Source organism: Schistocerca piceifrons, chromosome 6 (assembly GCF_021461385.2).
Source record: "Schistocerca piceifrons isolate TAMUIC-IGC-003096 chromosome 6, iqSchPice1.1, whole genome shotgun sequence".
NCBI lineage: Eukaryota > Metazoa > Arthropoda > Insecta > Orthoptera > Acrididae > Schistocerca > Schistocerca piceifrons.
The window spans coordinates 251,187,209-251,205,158 of record NC_060143.1 but is presented as its reverse complement, the minus strand read 5'-3'; the positions used below and the strand labels follow the sequence as shown (position 1 = coordinate 251,205,158).

Here is a 17,950-nt window from a genome sequence, read left to right as displayed (position 1 = left end):
ATGGCAAGGGTGATGAAGCAGCCAGTGAAATCAAGCATGTTATTTCCAACTGCATTTTGTGCCACAGGGTGGTCCATTTTGCTCCTGGGGTAAGATAAGCCTATAACAGGACTGGAGTAGGAGGTACTGGGTGGGTAGATGGATTTGACAGGTCTTGCACCTGTCTCTCCCACAGGGACGCGATTCCTGCGGCAATGGGTTGGGATTGGCAGTGGCATAGGGATGGAGTAGGATGCTGTGGTTGTTGGATGGGTGATGGAACACCACTTTAGGGGAGAGGACTGGGGGGGGGGGGGGGGGGGGCCTGGAGCTTTGGCAGGATTTCTCTCCCCTCTATTCATGACATGATGATAGATAATCAAAGCGGTGATGAGGATGTGGTTCAGTTGTTCCAGGATGGTTTTGAGTGATGGAGGGAGCACTCCTTTGTTGCTGGTTCTTGATAGTGGTGGGAGAATTGGGGGAATGTGCAGATACAGCATAGGAAATCTGTTTGCGGACTAGGTCTGGACTATAGCGTCTAGGTGTGAAGGCTTTTGTAAGGCCTTAGGCATAATGGGCAAGGGAGTTCTTGTCACTGCACATATACCGTCTTCAGGTGGCCAGGCTGTATGGGAGGTATATTTTGGTGTGGAAGGGATGGCAGCTGTCGAAATGCAGGTACTGTTTGTGTTTGGTAGGTTTAATGTGGACTAAGATGTGGGTGGGGCCATCAGAGAGGTGGAGGCCAACATCAAGGAAGGTGGCATGCTGGTTTGAGGAAGACTAGGTGGGGCAGGTTGTGAAGGAATGAGGATAGGGTGTCTTAGCCCTGAGTGAAGATCATGAAGATACATCAATGAACCTGAAGCAGACCAGTGGTTTGGGTTTTTGGGAGGCTTGGAAAATTTCCTGTAGATTGCCTGTAAACAGATTGGCATAGAAGGGCACCATGCGGGTGCCCATGGCTGTTCTGTGGATTTGTTTGTCTATCTTCCCTTCAAAGGAGAAGTAGTTGTATGTTAGGATACGGTTAGGAAGGTGTGTAAAGAATGAGGTAGTGGGTTTGGAGTCTGAAGGACATCAGGAGAGGTAGTGTTCAATAGTGGCAGAACTGTAGGCATGAGGGATATTGGTGTATATACAAATGCACAGGATATACAGTCACTCTTATCTTCATTCCTTGATCTCTTTATCAAATCATCCTTAATCCCAACAGATGGCAATACTCTCATTTCCCATGAATCATCTCATCAAGCCATAAGTTTAAGTGAATGCAGTCAACAATATAATGTAAGAATCAGCTTAATTTTTTCAAGGAACTCCTCAACAGAATAGGAGGAGTGACCCATGAGGAAACTTTTCTGTTTTGATTTGAAAGAAGATTTTTGAACTCTTGTGGTAGCTTTTGTGCATAAGAGTCAAGCAAGTGCAGTCCAAATGTTGGTTGGATTTATGCCTAGTATTAACTGAGTGAAAGCTGCTAATTTATTGGGATTAAGCCAATATTGTTAACAAGAAATAACAGTAAAGAATATATATATTGAGAGGGCAATGTCAAAATACCCAGACTAATGAACAGGGGTCGACATGAGGTTTGCCAACTTACACCACGTATGCCCCAAACTGCCCATTTCGGAGCCAAAAATATCCTTTTATAGTGGGAGAGTTACCCCAAAATATAATACCATATGATATAAGTGAATGAAAATAAGCAGAGTAGACTAATTTTGGTGCCGAACGATCACTTACTGCAGATACCATTTGAATGGTAAAAATGGCAGCATTAAGTCATTGAACAAGACATGGGCTTTCCATGAGAGTTTACTATCTATCTGAACACTTAGAAATTTGAACTGTTCAGTTTCACTAATCATATGCCCATTCTGTGAATTTAAAACATTGGGTTTTGTTGAATTGTGTCTTAGAAACTGTAAAAATTGAGTCTTACAGTGATTTAGCATTAGTTTATTTTCTGTAATAGTAGAGGGAATATCATTTATATAAATAAGGAACAGGAGTGACCCCAACACTGAATCCTGGGGCACCCCCCCCCCCCCTCCCCCATTTGATCAATTTGATCATACTCCACTCAGACCCCACATTGCATCATTCTCAACACTGCAAATAATGACCTTTTGCTGTCTTTTGTTAAAGTAAGATGTGAACTAAAAGTGAGGTACTCCCCATATTCCATAATGGTCCAACTTCTGGAGCAGTGATCAAAAGTATCCGAACACCTGTCTGAAAATGACGTAAAAGTTCTTGGCACCGCTCCATCAGTAATGCTGGAAATCAGTATGGTGTTGGCCCAACCTTAGCCTTGATGACAGCTTCCACTCTCGCAGGCATATGTTCAATCAGCTGCTGGAAGGTTTCTAGGGGAATAGCAGCCCATTCTTCATGGAGTGTTCCAAAACATCCCAAAGGTTTTCTATAGGATTCAGGTCAGGACTCTGTGCAGGCCAATCCATTACAGGGACGTTATTGTCGTGTAACCACTCTGCCACAGGCCGTGCATTATGAACAATGCTCGATTGTGTTGACAAACGCAATCGCCATCCCTGAATTTCTCTTCAACAGTGAGAAGCTAGAAGGTGCTTAAAACATCAATGTAATCCTGTGCTGTGATAGTGCCACGAAATCAACAAGGGGTGCAAGCCCCCTCCATGAAAGACACGACCAGACCATAACACCACCGCCTCTGAATTTTAATGTTGGCACTACACATGCTGGCAGATGATGTTCAGCGGGCATTCACCATACCCACACCCTGCCATCAGATTGCCACATTGTGTACCATGATTTGTCACTCCACACAGTGTTTACGCTCCTTACACCAAGTGAGGCATCGTTTGGCATTTACCAGTGTGATGTATGGCTTATGAGCAGCCGCTCAACTATGAAATGCAAGTTTTCTCACCTCCCACCTAACTGTCAAGTACTTGCTGTGGATTCTGATGCAGTTTGGAATTCCTGTGTGATGGTCTATTACACATTACACTTTACAAGCCTCTTCAACTGTCGATGGTCTCTGTCAGTCAACGGACAAGGTCAGCCTGTACACTTTTGTGCTGTACATGTCCCTTCACGTTTCCACTTCACTATCACATTGGAAACATTGGACCTAGGGATGTTTGGGAATCTGGCATACAGACGTATGACACAAGTGGACACCCAATCACTTGACCACATTCGAAGTCCATGAGTGCCGTGGAGCACCCCATTCTGCTCTCTCACAATGTCTAATGACTACTGTGGCTGCTGTCATGGAGTACCTGGCAGTAAGTGGCAGCCAATGCACCTAGTATGAAAAACTCATGATTTTGGCGGTGTCCGGATACTTTTGATCACATAGTGTAGCTTGATTGTGACTACTTCTAACATTTTGATGTAATTCCCACTTTGTTCTACATGATATTCTTATCCCACTAATCAGCCACCCAGGCTGCCTTATACTCCTCAACATTCAAATATCTGTTTTGTGCAGTGTCATGATACATCTGTGGATTCAAACAGAATACTGTTTTTTATGTACGTGACCAGTCCCCCACTCCACAAGGAACTCCTTGAAAAACAGGCAGCTAATTTGCATTCTGATAAAGGAAGCCTCTGAATTGTCCAATTATTTAAGTGGTGCTCCGGTATACCGATAATGTCAGAGACTATATTTATAAGCAGTTCACTAACTTTATCTCTAATACCTCTTATATTTTTGATGAAATGTGCTAATTCATTCTCTACTTGGATACCTGACCTCCTCTGAAGGTGATTCCTTAGTTAGAGGGACTTCCTTTAAGCAGGTATACCTATCAGCTGACTTCAATCTAAAAAATGTGCAGCTCTGACACCAACTACTACAGGAATTTGTCAATGAGTGATCTCACCACCACCCACTACAATGTCACCTATAAGCTTTGCCAGCCTTCCTTGTCATACCTATTGTGGTGCAGGCCATGCCTAATTAAACCTGACCTATTGAAAAGACTCAACTGGCACCACTGCAATGTGACCCATGCACTCTGCCATCAGTGCCTTCTCCTGCCCCATGTTAACACGCCTAACAGCTGTGAGGCTAATCATCATGCTCAAACAGTTGCACAAAATGCACATTAGTGCCACCAGTTTGAGTAGCTATCTTTACCAGGTCACCACCTACATCATATTCCCCAACCCTATCTAGACTATTCCCTGCTCCACCCAGAATCACTTCCTGGACCTCTTTTGTAAGATTCCTGCATAACTTCTCTATGCTGCTACACCCAGAATCACTACCTGATCCTCTTTCGTAAGATTTCTGCATAACTCCTCTATGCTGTCAGTCACCTGAGCCAACCCTGCACTAAGCTTCACAATGCTGGTGACCTGGTGATCACTCCCCCAACACTTCTTGCAACTGCTGGCCCTCACCTCTACCATGCGAACTACATAGCAGCAGAACCTTCTTCTTTCTGTTAGACTTTGCAACTGACTTAGACTTCCTACCTGCTGAGGACTGCTGGATGTTTCCTGCACCTACAGCTATGAGAGGCTCCTCTCCACTCAACTTTCACAGTTGGTCAAATCTATTGCATCAACTCTGTGTCATTGACACTTCCATTCAGCTGAGGATTTGACAAATAACAGTTCTTTTGACTCTCATTCTTCGTGAAATCTTACAAAAGCTTAGTGCTATACCTCTTTATTGGGTTATGTGTTGTCAACACAACTGGTTCCTTCCTAGGGTGGACACTCACTAATTCTCACACCTTGGTAGCCACTGCCCTATCTCCAAAGCCTATTAGTGTCTGTTGGCACTTGATATATTCCTCGATTCCCCAGAGGTGGACTGACTCTTCCTTTTCTCCTCCCATTCTTACTATTACTATTAATTTTATCAGTTATTATTACAGTTCTGGCTTTGGTATCCTCATTTCTGTTATGGTAAAACCTATTGTTTCCTCTCCTATTCTTGTTAGTATTTTGCTGTTTGTGTACCATCCATCCATAACTGACTTGATAGGCAAGCTCCTCCTGCTATTCTCCTTTTCTGTCCAGGTCTTTTTTTTTTTTTTTTTTTTACTACTGTGTTATTATTATAACTACACTTGACAAATTTAAGTATTTAAGTTGATCAAGGAATTCTAACAATTGCTGGGCACTTTACCAAGTTCTTCCCATGAGTTTTTCTCTAGCTACTGCAAGTAACCAATTGATAAATGTTCCAAGCAGGTGTGGCTCATAAATACCTTATCTGAATATTTTGCCAGATTGAGAGGCCATTCCATGAAATTCCTATAACCAACCCACATATCTGTGTACACACCTGGCCCCAGCAAGTACAATATTAGTTTCTCCCATGCACCCTTTGACCAAAATTTTGACTTAAACACTCTTTTAAACCTCTCATAAGACTGAAATCTATCTACACTCAACAGTCTTCACTGCAATGCACTTATCTGTAAATGATTGTTCACAAGATATATCTTTCTGTTGTAGTGCCAAGCTACAGGCAAGGTTTCATGAAATGCCTGGGCAGGTTGTTCCTTCTCAGTCAAAGGTCAGAAATTTCTTATTTACACCTTTTCCCATTTCAAACCTAAATCCTTCCCAGAATTGATTCTCACAACCACTCACTCCTGCTTGAGGAGCACTACTTCTAAAATTTACTCTTCCTTCATTTCCCTCTAAATGTCACTCTAAACACCCCATATCATTTCCAGAATGATTCGCTAGTAGCCTAATCTTCTCTTGTAACAGAATCTCATTAAATCTCATTATTCATTTTCTTCTCTAAGAATTCCAGCACTTGTTGGACATGCTGCCTATGTGTCTTAAGTTCGCTGGTCTTATGTTGTAATTTTTCAAACTCTCTTTTATTTTTGCTTCATCCACTATTCATTCCAATACCATCTCATTCGAATACATGACTTGATTATTGATTTCATAGTTGTTCCATAAAATAAACTTGCATAGCGTGTGCTTAAACTCTTCCTCACCTCCCTACAATTTCGTAACTACTTCTCCTTTTACGTTATTACCAATTTTTTTCTTTTACTCTGCATCATGTAATAACATTTTATTACTTGCTAGCAAATAGTTAAAAAATCAGCACTTTCCATTTTGTTGAAACTGGAAAGTTGATTCTGAATACAGAAAGTAAATTAATGATATGAATATAATAGAGGGAGACATTCCACGTGGAAGAAATATATCTACAAACAAAGATTACATAACTTACCAAACGAAAGCGTTGGCATGTTGATAGACACACAAACAAACACAAACACAAAATTAAAGCTAAGACTGGAATCTTTAAAGAATAATAACATGCGAGAATTTAAATAATGCAAAACGAGCCAAAGTATTTCAGGCGACTTAATTATATTGCTGTTCAGAATAAAACAAAATTTTGGTTAGAGTAGCTTCGAATATTTTGTCATTGTTCAATGATATTTCCTTTTACAGTCTCAGAATAAAATCCTTTTTCATGTTCATAAGCTCACAGACTAATTTCAAGTTTAGAAAAGTCCAGAATAGCAACTCGTAATAGCAAAACTCAGATAATTTATTAAGAACAAGTTTCTTTGTTACATAGCCATATCAAAGAATAAAAACCTTTTTACAATTATATCTATGCTACTCATTTAAAAAAAAAACTCTCTAGTCCAGTTCTAAGTTTAGTTTAAACATTCACTCAGAAATGTCATTCTTGTCTTTGTTCCATGACGATCTCTGTATCAAGTCCTCCTTAATCCCAATAGATGACAATACTCTCATCTGCCATGGATCTCCCCCACCCCCCCACCCCCTCCCCCTTCCTCTATACTTATATAGTTTAAAACATTTTACTTACATTCCATTTTTTGCTGCAAGAAATTATCAACATTTCTTTGGAGGCAATAACTACACGGCTTGCAAATGAGAAGTGCATGAAGAAATAGATCTGAAAAAGTTTTATCTTGCTTCAGCTTGGATTCAACTGATCTCAGTGGAGTTTCCAGTGACATTTGACTTGTTTGTATTCGTGAATCATTAAATACAGTTTCACTCTCAGAGACCTTTAGCTCTACTCCAATTTTCACATTTCCCTCTTCCATAAACTTCTTCTTCTTCATTGAAGGGACAGGTATTGCCAGCTGCAATAGCTCCCTAGAGGATGTGGCAAGGTCTTAGCAGGGCACAATGGAGTTGATAGCACACTAATTCCTTCTGCACATGGCAGCAATTGCAGCCACAGTGTAGTGTTGTCTTCTCTTGGCTTGTAAACTCCAAGCTCATCAAAGGTAACATCCACTATACAATCACTAAATTCGCAAAAAATTATGAACCGTTTTCACTGTTCATTTAATAGGATCTATTTACTTCGTGTTTCATATACCTTTTCTGTTCAGTAGTTACACGAACTATTTTCTCTTCTTTTCATAGATGATCCACACCATATGTGGAGCAGCAACTTTACAAACCTGCCACCCAACACATCTCTGTATACTTGAGTATTGATTGAACCTACATTATACACTAGTGGTCATTAAAATTGCTACACCACGAAGATGACGTGCTACAGATGCGAAATTTAACCGGCAGGAAGAAGATGCTGTGATATGCAAATGATTGGCTTTTCAGAGCATTCACACAAGGTTGGCGCCGGTGGCGACATCTGCAACGTGCTGACATGAGGAAAGTTTCCAACCGATTTCTCATACACAAACAGCAGTTGACCAGCATTGCCTGGTGAAACATTGTTGTGATGCCTCGTGTAAGGAGGAGAAATGCGTACCATCACATTTCCGACTTTGATAAGGGTTGGATTGTAGCCTATCGCAATTGCAGTTTATCGTATTGTGACATTGCTGCTCGCGTTGGTCGAGATCCAGTGACTGTTAGCAGAATACAGAATTGGTGGGTTCAGGAGGGTAATAAGGAATGCCGTGCTGGATCCCAATGGCCTCGTATCACTAGCAGTTGAGATGACAGGCATCTTATCCGCATGGCTGTAATGGATGGTGCAGGCCACATCTCGATCCCTGAGTCAACAGATGGGGACATTTGCAAGTCGACAACCATTTGCACAAACAGTTTGATGACTATCAGCTCGGAGACCATGGCTGCGGTTACCCTTGATGCTGCATCACAGACAGGAGCTCCTGCGATGGTGTACTCAATGACGAACCTGGGTGCATGAATGGCAAAACACCATTTTTTTCGGATGAATGCAGGTTCTGTTTACAGCATCATGATGGTCGCATCCGTGTTTGGCGACATCGCAGTGAACACACACTGGAAGTGTGGTGTCACCGCCAGACACCACACTTGCTAGGTGGTAGCCTTTAAATCGGCCGCGGTCCGTTAGTATACGTCGGACCCACGTGTCGCCACTATCAGTGATTGCAGACTGAGCGCCGCCACGCAGCGGTTCTAGGCTAGAAAGACTCCCTAGCACTCACCCCAGTTGTACAGCCGACTTTGCTAGCGATGGTTCACTGTCTACATACGCTCTCATTTGCAGAGACGACAGTTTAGCATAGCCTTCAGCTACGTCATTTGCTATGACCTAGCAAGGCGCCATATTCTTCAAGAATGTATTCTGAACCATGTACCACCAAGAGCGACGTTCATCATTAATGGATTAAAGTTAAGTATCAAACTAATTATGTCCGCTTTCTGAATTCTAATTCCTTGTCATGTTCCTGACCTCACATCAGTATAGTCCTTCCCTCCTCACGCCAGCCCGCGTGAGCTAAAACGTGTGCATTCAGCCTCCAATAGTAACATGGTGTTGGCTCTTCTGCCAACACAACAGGAAGCATGTATTCATCATCACCATACTGGCGTATCACCCAGCGTGATAGTATGGGGTGCCATTGATTACACGTCTCGGTCACCTCTTGTTTGCATTGACGGCACTTTGAACAGTGGACGTTACATTTCAGATGTGTTACTACATGTGGCTGTACCCTTCAAAACCCTACATTTCAGCAGGATAATGCACAACCGCATGTTGCAGGTCCTGTACGGTCCTTTCTGGATACAGAAAATATTCAACTGCTGCCCTGGCCAGCACATTTTCCAGATCTCTCACCAATTGAAAATGTCTGTTCAATGGTGGCCGAGCAACTGGTTCATCACAATACGCCAGTCACTACTCTTGATGAACTGTGGTATCGTTTTGAAGCTGCATGGACAGCTGTACCTGTACACGCCATCCACGCTCTGTTTGACTCAATGCCCAGGAGTATCAAGGCCGTTATTATGGCCAGAGGTGGTTGTTCTGGGTACTGATTTCTCAGGGTATATGCACCCAAATTGCGTGAAAATGTAATCACATGTCAGTTCTAGTATAATATATTTGTCCAATGAATACCCATTTATCATCTGCATTTCTTCTTGGTGTAGCAATTTTAATGGTCAGTAGTGTACTATCTTCTGTTGCTACACCAGACCTGCTCAGCGAGTGACTGGGTTGAAGCATGTGACCCATTTAGTGGTGTTACATAGGACCACAATTTTCTCAGGTTTTGGCAAGATCTTTTCACTAAAGTATGACTGTGAAAGTTGTATGCTACAAGCATTAATATTTTTATAGACACACAAATTTAAACAAATTTTTTCCTGTCAACATTCCACATTCATTTTTGAAATGAGATTCCAACAACCCCTGCTTCCTCAGCATTTTACAAATTTTATTAGTAAATCATTGTGTGTCTTTTTCACCCTTTAATCCACTTACTCATTACGTACTTCTCCAGAGCATGCTTTACAATCACTTTAAACTTTGCCTATAATTCTCCTCCATCCATCATATTGGAACCAAGCGATGTCCATTCTTTGTGTAAGTAGGATGATGATAACAGCTTTTCCACTCTTTCCTGCATATATAGTCTTCTGGTCTCATTGATGTAACCACTGTCTCTATGGTGCCATCATGACACTAATCCCTGTGTATTCTGACGCTATCGATAAGGTGAGGCCTGTTTGTAGTTGCAAGGTCTAAAATGTTTCCATTGCATGTGGGTTGTCGTAGTAGCTACTCAAGACTGATTTTGGAATGTGTGCTCGGAACTACTTCACGAGACTCTCTATCCATACCGCCTGCAGTGAATCCATTGATGTCCCAGTCTATACTCAGTATTGCATGAAAGGTTCTCCTGCATTACTGAGGATAGACTTTCTTTGAATAGTTCTACAAATGTTAGATAGAAGTCCCTAGGTGGTCACCAAGACTAATGGTCCCACTGTTCTTACCTGATTGTAAGATGAGGTTTTTTCCCATATTCGTCAGTCAAAAATACAAGGTCATCTTATATTCCCCAATTAATCCTTGCTGCTGAAGTTAGCATTTTTATGTTGTTTAATAGATTATATAGGGGTCATATATTTACACATGAAACTTTGGCTGTTGAGGTCACATGCAGATTTATTTTAAGGACTCGGAGGGGTGGGGGTGGGCAAACAATACTCGTATTCCAACAGCCTCAAGATTTCTCGATACGCCAAAGCGCTTGATACAATATCGACGTTGCTTGAAGATCATGTGACATTTGACTTTCATGGTGGGAGTGCAAGAGATAAGCAATAAATTGTGGGCTAGCCACTGAAACAATTTATTACTCTGTTTAAAATTTGACAATTTTGTGATAATGCAAGAGGAAATAGCACAAATTTCTATCATTTTACAAACTCATGTTGTATTTGAACAGGTTTGCAATAAGTCTCATACATGTATGGTTACCATGTACAAGCATTAATGCTGCTTTTTAAATAACATAACATTCAATATTTTTTTTATTATAAGAGAGCATAATGATTTACTAAGAAGGTTGCAGATGAAAAAATTCATTGAAATTCAGTTGCTGTTCACGTATTAGAATAATGGATAAAAACGTTACCAGCTTTTAATTAGCTTTAGAACATATAGAGAAATTGAGACAAAGAAAAGAAGGAAAATTGATCCAGATTAATGTCTAACGAACAAAATAATTCATATTAAATCGACTATAATTGTTGTCATGAGAATAAGTTACAGCAGCAAGACTTGTCGAGGAGTTAGTTCAGCAGATCGCGAGATGAGTGAAAGTTTGGGAACTGGACTGTATTGTGATTGCGATCTTTTACTTATGTGTTAGTTGCTGATGTTACAGAGGACTTGCACCCTACTAAATATTCACAGTTGCTCAAGCACAGCAATACTGTAGGGTTTAGGGGGGGAGCAGTGATACCAGCATGACTGAACTGAGTATGGGGAGGGGAGCAGTGAGCGGGCAGCAAATCGTGTCATGCTGCCAATCATGGGAATGTATCCCGTGTACTTTGTGATTTTAGGAATGTCTGCCAAGTTTAAGCTGCAGTTTGCATGTATCCATTTGTAGTCTGAATTGAACTGACTTTAAATTTGGACAAATACTCAACAACAGTATTCGTTCCTGTAGGAGATGGTATATGTCTGTACAGGGGCTGTGGTGTATATACATGTTGGGTACTGTAATGTTGTCGATGTGCACCATGATGTATGATGGGGAATTAAAGAGAGTGCTGGTTCTACACAGGCAATGAAAGACAGGTAGGCAAACAATTTGTTTGGATCCAAGAGCCATTGTAACATTCTCACGTCGGTGTAGAAGTGAAATCTGATACGTATTCAGGTAAAAACGGCTGTAGTCTTAGGTCGCATGGTAACCACAACCTCAGAATCTCAACATATTCAGAAAAAAACAGCCAGATATTTGTGACAACAATGATATAAATTTCACAGCTGTTCTATTAGGATGATGATGATGATGTTCGAATCGAATGTCTTGTGACTAGGGCCTCCCATCGGGTAGACCATTCAGCGGGTGCAACTCTTTCAATTTGATGCCACTTCGGTGACTTGCACATCAATCGGGATGAAATGATGATGATTAGGACAACACAACACCCAGTTCCTGAGTGGAGAAAATCTCCGACCCAGCCGGGAATCGAACCCAGGCCCTTAGGATTGACATTCAGTCACGCTGACCACTCAGCTACTGGGGGCGGACACATGATGATGTTTAAAAATAGCGACATCACAGATGACAGGGTTAGTAAGCAAAAAACGTAGAAAGGAAAAATCCACAAACTAATGTGAACCATTTCTTTTCATTTATTTTATTTCTCCTTGTATTATCAAAATGTAGACAACCAATAAATGGCATCAATTTAGGATAATTGTAATGTTAATTTTTTAGGCAGATACTTTATTTAAATAAAACATTTCATGATTTTGATTACTCAGAATAGTTTAAAAATAATTTTTTCACAAGACACCCCTGAAGAAAAGGGGACATATTAACAATCAGGTTTGCCTTATATTCTGGTAAATACAGTGTATGATGATCAGTTATCAATAGGACCTGAAAATGCAACATTTATTTCTAGAAAAATTTGCATGTATTTTTGGCAAAATGTGCGTATAATTTTTTTGTTTATAAATGATTAGATGCACAAATTTATGTTATCACACTATGTGCCTGAAAACAAAGCCTTCATGTGAAGAAAATGTGTATAAAAAAGACTTTTCACTGGAATGTTTACATTTGCAAAAACTAAAATAGTTTTCTCCCTGCCTGCCTCCCTCTCCCCAGAGGCCCAAAATGATCTTTGCTTTCTTCTTTCTTAGGGCTTCATTTTGTTTATGGTGAGAATCAGCAGCCTTTTTCCCTCAGTGAACAGAGTGCTTCTCTGATTTAAATGTTTCTCATCTGAATTTTGTAAACCAATTTCCCAATTCTGCTCTTGGTTCATCATGTGTTTGCTCCAGTATTGATTCTGAAAATGCAGTTATAGTTGCCCGATTTCAACTTCAACAACAGTTTTCACTCTCTTGTGGTCAGGTTATCTTGTTATAAATTTTTCTTAATGTGGGTGCGGAGTGACTTTTTGTGCAGGAAAGGAGAAGTAAAATAGAAATATTAGACTGAGTATGAAGTTGCCTAAAGCTAATAATTAATTAAAGACAGTCAGCCATTGTGTTGACTGAATCAGAAACCGGATCAGCTAATTTCCAGGTGTTATATTTGACAATTCTAGCAAAACCTCTTCAGCCCTTAATATGTAGACATGAAAGTAAACAACAATTTTGAGAGTTGGTTTATTGTCACGTGGGAGATAAAGAGTGATTATACCAACTTTTGAACTGTCGGAGTAGACAAATGGAAGTGTTTCTATGTTCTAAGTTGCTAAGTCCCACAGCTGATTCCTGCGTTGTGTTACGCTGTGTCTATCAAGACCATTCAGCCACCCAGGGCCAATTTAAGGCTTAAGTGACACAAACCGCCACTTAAGAGCACCAAGCTGAGAGGGGCAGCTTAGGTGCCACAACAGTAAGATTTCTGTATACAGTGTATCACAGTAAATAGAACAAACTGACATAGGTGAAAGTATACAGAGGGAAATGGGGAGACAAAGGGTAATTTGCTTCTGTAAAAATGTTCTCAAATTGGCCCTGCTACCAACCACAACTGACATTTTTCAAGACCATTGAGTGCACCAATACATCAATGCGTTCATGCAGTTATTATTTTGCAAACCCATTCTTACACATATTATTTTACCAAATCGGGCTTAGCCAGATGATATGACGTACTAGTAACTGAAATAGTGATATGTTTTTGATATTTTTTGGGGAAAATAAATCTATTTCAAACAATTTCAAGAAAATAGTTCATTCATCTGGATGCACTTTACCATGAAATAGCATTTATCAGGTAAGTTCACATTTTGAGACATAATTTGAATCCATAGTTGCATTTATCACAGAATGCAAATTTTTCAGGTCCCTAGTTAGAATAAACTATTTTACATGCTCTCATTCTAAGAGACACCATAGAGATGTTTGGGATTTCAGCCAGGATGTAACAGCATAGCTTGGGAATAAGCAACTGCACACCAACACTTCTGCTCTTGACCCTTTTCCAATCAACTGTTGGTGATCAAAAATTCTTCTCCAATAATGTTTGAACCAGCTACCTCTCAACAAACACCATTACATTAGTATCCATTAGTAACCTTGAACATGGGAACAAATAGACAAGAACTAATTTATTATTCTCATATTTCAAAGAGTCCTTTTATCAGTGAGTATAACAATGAAATGAAAATCTGTTACTGAAATATGGTTTGTTTCTGAATCCTTGCCACAGCACTAATGTAGCTCAAAAATTTCTTTATATGTTTACAGATTAAGTTGGAGTCCTTCCTAGAAGATGTTAACAGCATTCTTAACTCCGGTGACGTTCCTAATTTGTATGCAGCAGATGATCTGGAACGCATCAACCAGAAAATGCGTGGTTTTGTGACAGAGATGGGACTCCCACCAACCCCAGCTAACCTATTTTCAGCGTATGTGAAACAAGTTCGCGCAAACTTTCATTGTCTTCTGACAATGAGGTAATTGGTAATAATTTATCGGATTGTGACTGGTAAAACTTGCTTTCGTGTTTTATTAATCACAGGGAGTTTTTCTATACTATTTCAGAATCTGCTTTTAACAATCTATTGTAGGAATCATTATATTTATTGTAATCATATAGACATGTTAAAACACGTGAGGCAATACTGACCCTACGAGTTATCTTAGAAAATAGATTAAGGGAAAGGCAAACCTATGTTTCTAGAATTTGTAGACTTAGAGAAAGCTTTTGACAATGTTGACTGGAATACTCACTTTCAAATTCTGAAGGTGGCAGGGGTAAAATACAGGGAGCGAAAGGCTATTTACAATTTGTACAGAAACTAGATGGCAGTTATAAGATTCGAGGGACATGAAAGGGAAGCAGTGGTTGGGAAGGGAGTGAGACAGGGTTGTAGCCTCTCCACGATGTTATTCAATCTGTATATTGAGCAAGCAGTAAAGGAAACAAAAGAAAAATTCGGAGTTGGAATTAAAATCCATGGAGAAGAAATAAAAACTTTGAGGTTCACCGATGACATTCTAATTCTGTCAGAGACAGCAAAGGACCTGGAAGAGCAGCTGAATGGAATGGATGTAGTCTTGAAAGGAGGATATAAGATGAACATCAACAAAAGCAAAATGAGAATAATGGAATGTAGTCGAATTAATGATGTGGAACATGTCAGGTTAATAAAAGATGTCTGTACAAGATATTACATTACACAAAATATTGCATGACACTAATGTTTAAGTTGTTTTTAGTTGTTTATTTCCCTTAATTTATATCTAAAAATTCAGCCAATGAGTAGAAGGAGTTGTCATCTAGAAATTCTTTTAATTTATTTTTAAATGTTAGTTGGCTATCTGTCAGGCTTTTGATGCTGTTTGGTAGGTGACAAAAGACTTTTGTGGCAGCATAATTTATCCCTTTCTGTGCCAAAGTCAGATTTAACCCTGCATAGTGAAGATCATCCTTTCTCCTGGTATTATAGCTATGCACACTGCTATTACTTTTGAACTGGGTTGGATTATTAACAACAAATTTCATAAGTGAATATATATACTGTGAGGATCCCTAGATCCTTAAATAGATGTCTGCAGGATGACTGTGGGTGGGCTCCAGCAATTATTCTGATTACACGTTTTTGAGCAATGAATACTTTTCTACTCAATGATGAATTACCCCAGAATATGATGCCATACGAAATCAGTGAATGAAAGTAGGCATAGTAAGCTAACTTACTGAGATTGTTATCACAAAAATTTGCAGTACCCTAATAGCATACGTAGCTGAACTCAGACGTTTCAGCAGACCATCAATGTGTTGCTTCCAGTTTAACCTCTCATCAATGGACACACCTAAAAATTTTGAAAATTTTACCTTAGCTACAGACTTCTGTTCAAAGTCTATATTTATTACTGGAGTTGTGCCATTTACTGTACGGAACTGTATATACTGTGTTTTATCAAAATTTAAAGAGAGTTCGTTTGCTGAGAACCACTTAATAATTTTGTGAAAAACATCATTTACAATTACATCACTTAGTTCTTGGTTTTTGGATGTTATTACTATACTTGTATCTTCAGCAAAAAGAACTAACTTTGCATCTTCATCCATGTGGAATGGTAAGTCATTAATGTATATCAAGAACAGTAAAGGACCTAAGACCGAACCCTGTGGGACCCCGTACTTGATAGCCCCCCATTTTGAGCCATCAGCTGTTGTTTTAACATTACATGAACCACTTATTTCAACTTTCTGCATTCTTCCAGTTAAGTATGAATTAAACCATTTGTGCACTGCCCCACTCAAACCATAATGATTTAGCTTATCTAAAAGAATTCCATGATTTACACAATCAAAGGCCTTTGAGAGATCACAAAAAATACCAATGGGTGATGTCCGGTTATTCAGAGCATTTAATATTTGATCAGTGAAAGCGTATATAGAATTTTCTGTTGAAAAGCCTTTCTGAAAACCAAACTGACATTTTGTTAGTACTTTATTTTTACAAATATGGGAGGCTACTCTTGAATACATTACTTTCTCAAAAATTTTTGATAGAGCTGTCAGAAGAGAGATTGGGCGGTAGTTGTTGACATGTGACGTATCCCCCTTTTTATGCAATGGTTTTACAATGGCATATTTCAGTCTATCGGGGAAAACACCCTGCTCCAAAGAGCTACTACATATGTGGCTGAGAATCCTACTTATCTGTGGGGAACAAGCTTTAAGTACCTTGCTGGAAATGCCATCAATTCCGTAAGAGCTTTTACTTTTCAGTGAGTTTATTATTTTACTGATTTCAGAGGGAGAGGTTGGTGGAATTACAGTTGTTTCAAACTGCACAGGTATGGCCTCTTCTATTAGTAGCCGTGCCTCTTCTAGTGAAGATCTAGATCCTATTTTCTCCACAACATTTAAAAAATGATTATTGAAAATATTTTCAATTTCTGATTGTTTGTTAGTACACTTGTCATTCAGTTTTATGGCACTAAAGTCGTCCTGTGCTCTTGGTTGCCCTGTTTCCCTTTCAATAATATTCCAAATTGCTTTAATTTTATTATCAGAGTTACTGATCTCAGACATGATATGCATGCCTCTGGACTTTTTAATAACTTTTCTTAGTACTGCACAATAGTTTTTATAATATTGAACAATTTCGGGGTCAGTACTCCCTCTTGCTGTTAGATACAGTTCTCTTTTACGGTTGCAAGATATTGTTATTCCTTTAGTTAGCCAAGGTTTTTTATATGTTTTCTTGGAATTATGTTTAACTATTTTCTTGGGAAAACAATTTTCAAATACCCTTAAAAATGTATCGTGAAATAAGTTATATTTCAAGTTTGCATCGGGTTCCTTATACACTTTATCCCAGTCTAGCTGCCATAGGCTTTCCCTAAAGTTTGCAATATTTATATTGTTAATTGAACGCACTGCTTTGAAAGTCTGATTTGATATACTGCATGGAGCTACGTCATGTACTGTAACTATCTGTGCACCATGATCTGAAAGACCATTCTCAACAGCATAAGCATTTATGTCCTTAAACTTATCTTGGTCTATAAAAAAGTTATCTATCAATGTACTGCTGTTCTTTGTTATCCGAGTAGGAAAATCAATGACGGAGCTCAAATTGAAAGAACTGAGTAATACTACAAGGTCATTCTTCCTATTACACTCTTTCAAGGAATCAACATTGAAATCCCCTCAAATGATAATTTGCTCCCCCCTGTCTGACAGATAGCACAACAAAGCATCCAAGTTTTCTAGAAATAGCTGGAAATTCCCTGAGGGGGACCTATACACTGTTACAATTATGAAAGTGCCATCATTTAGTTTAAGTTCAATGGCACATGCTTCCATATGTTGCTCTACACAAAATTTTTTAGTTTCTAAATTTTTTACTGTGGAAGCTTTTGACATATATGGCAACTCCTCCTCTCATCATATTATCTCTACCTACATGTGCAGCTAATTTGTACCCATTGATGCTAACCTTTTGCATATCAATGACAATGTGATGCTCAGACAGGCATAGTACATCTATTACATTCTCAGTTTCTGTATCTTCTAAA

The 17,950-nt window shown here is 39.4% G+C and overlaps 1 protein-coding gene across 1 annotated transcript in view; it reads left to right on the top strand.

The window, feature by feature from the left end:
- The window catches only part of LOC124803257 (dynein axonemal heavy chain 1-like), an 866,140-nt gene that overhangs the window by 537,456 nt on the left and 310,734 nt on the right, over nucleotides 1-17,950 (top strand). The window contains exon 31 of the mRNA XM_047264440.1: nucleotides 14,159-14,367. Coding sequence (XP_047120396.1) covers nucleotides 14,159-14,367 — 209 coding nt within the window. The remainder of the gene's footprint in view (nucleotides 1-14,158; nucleotides 14,368-17,950) is intronic.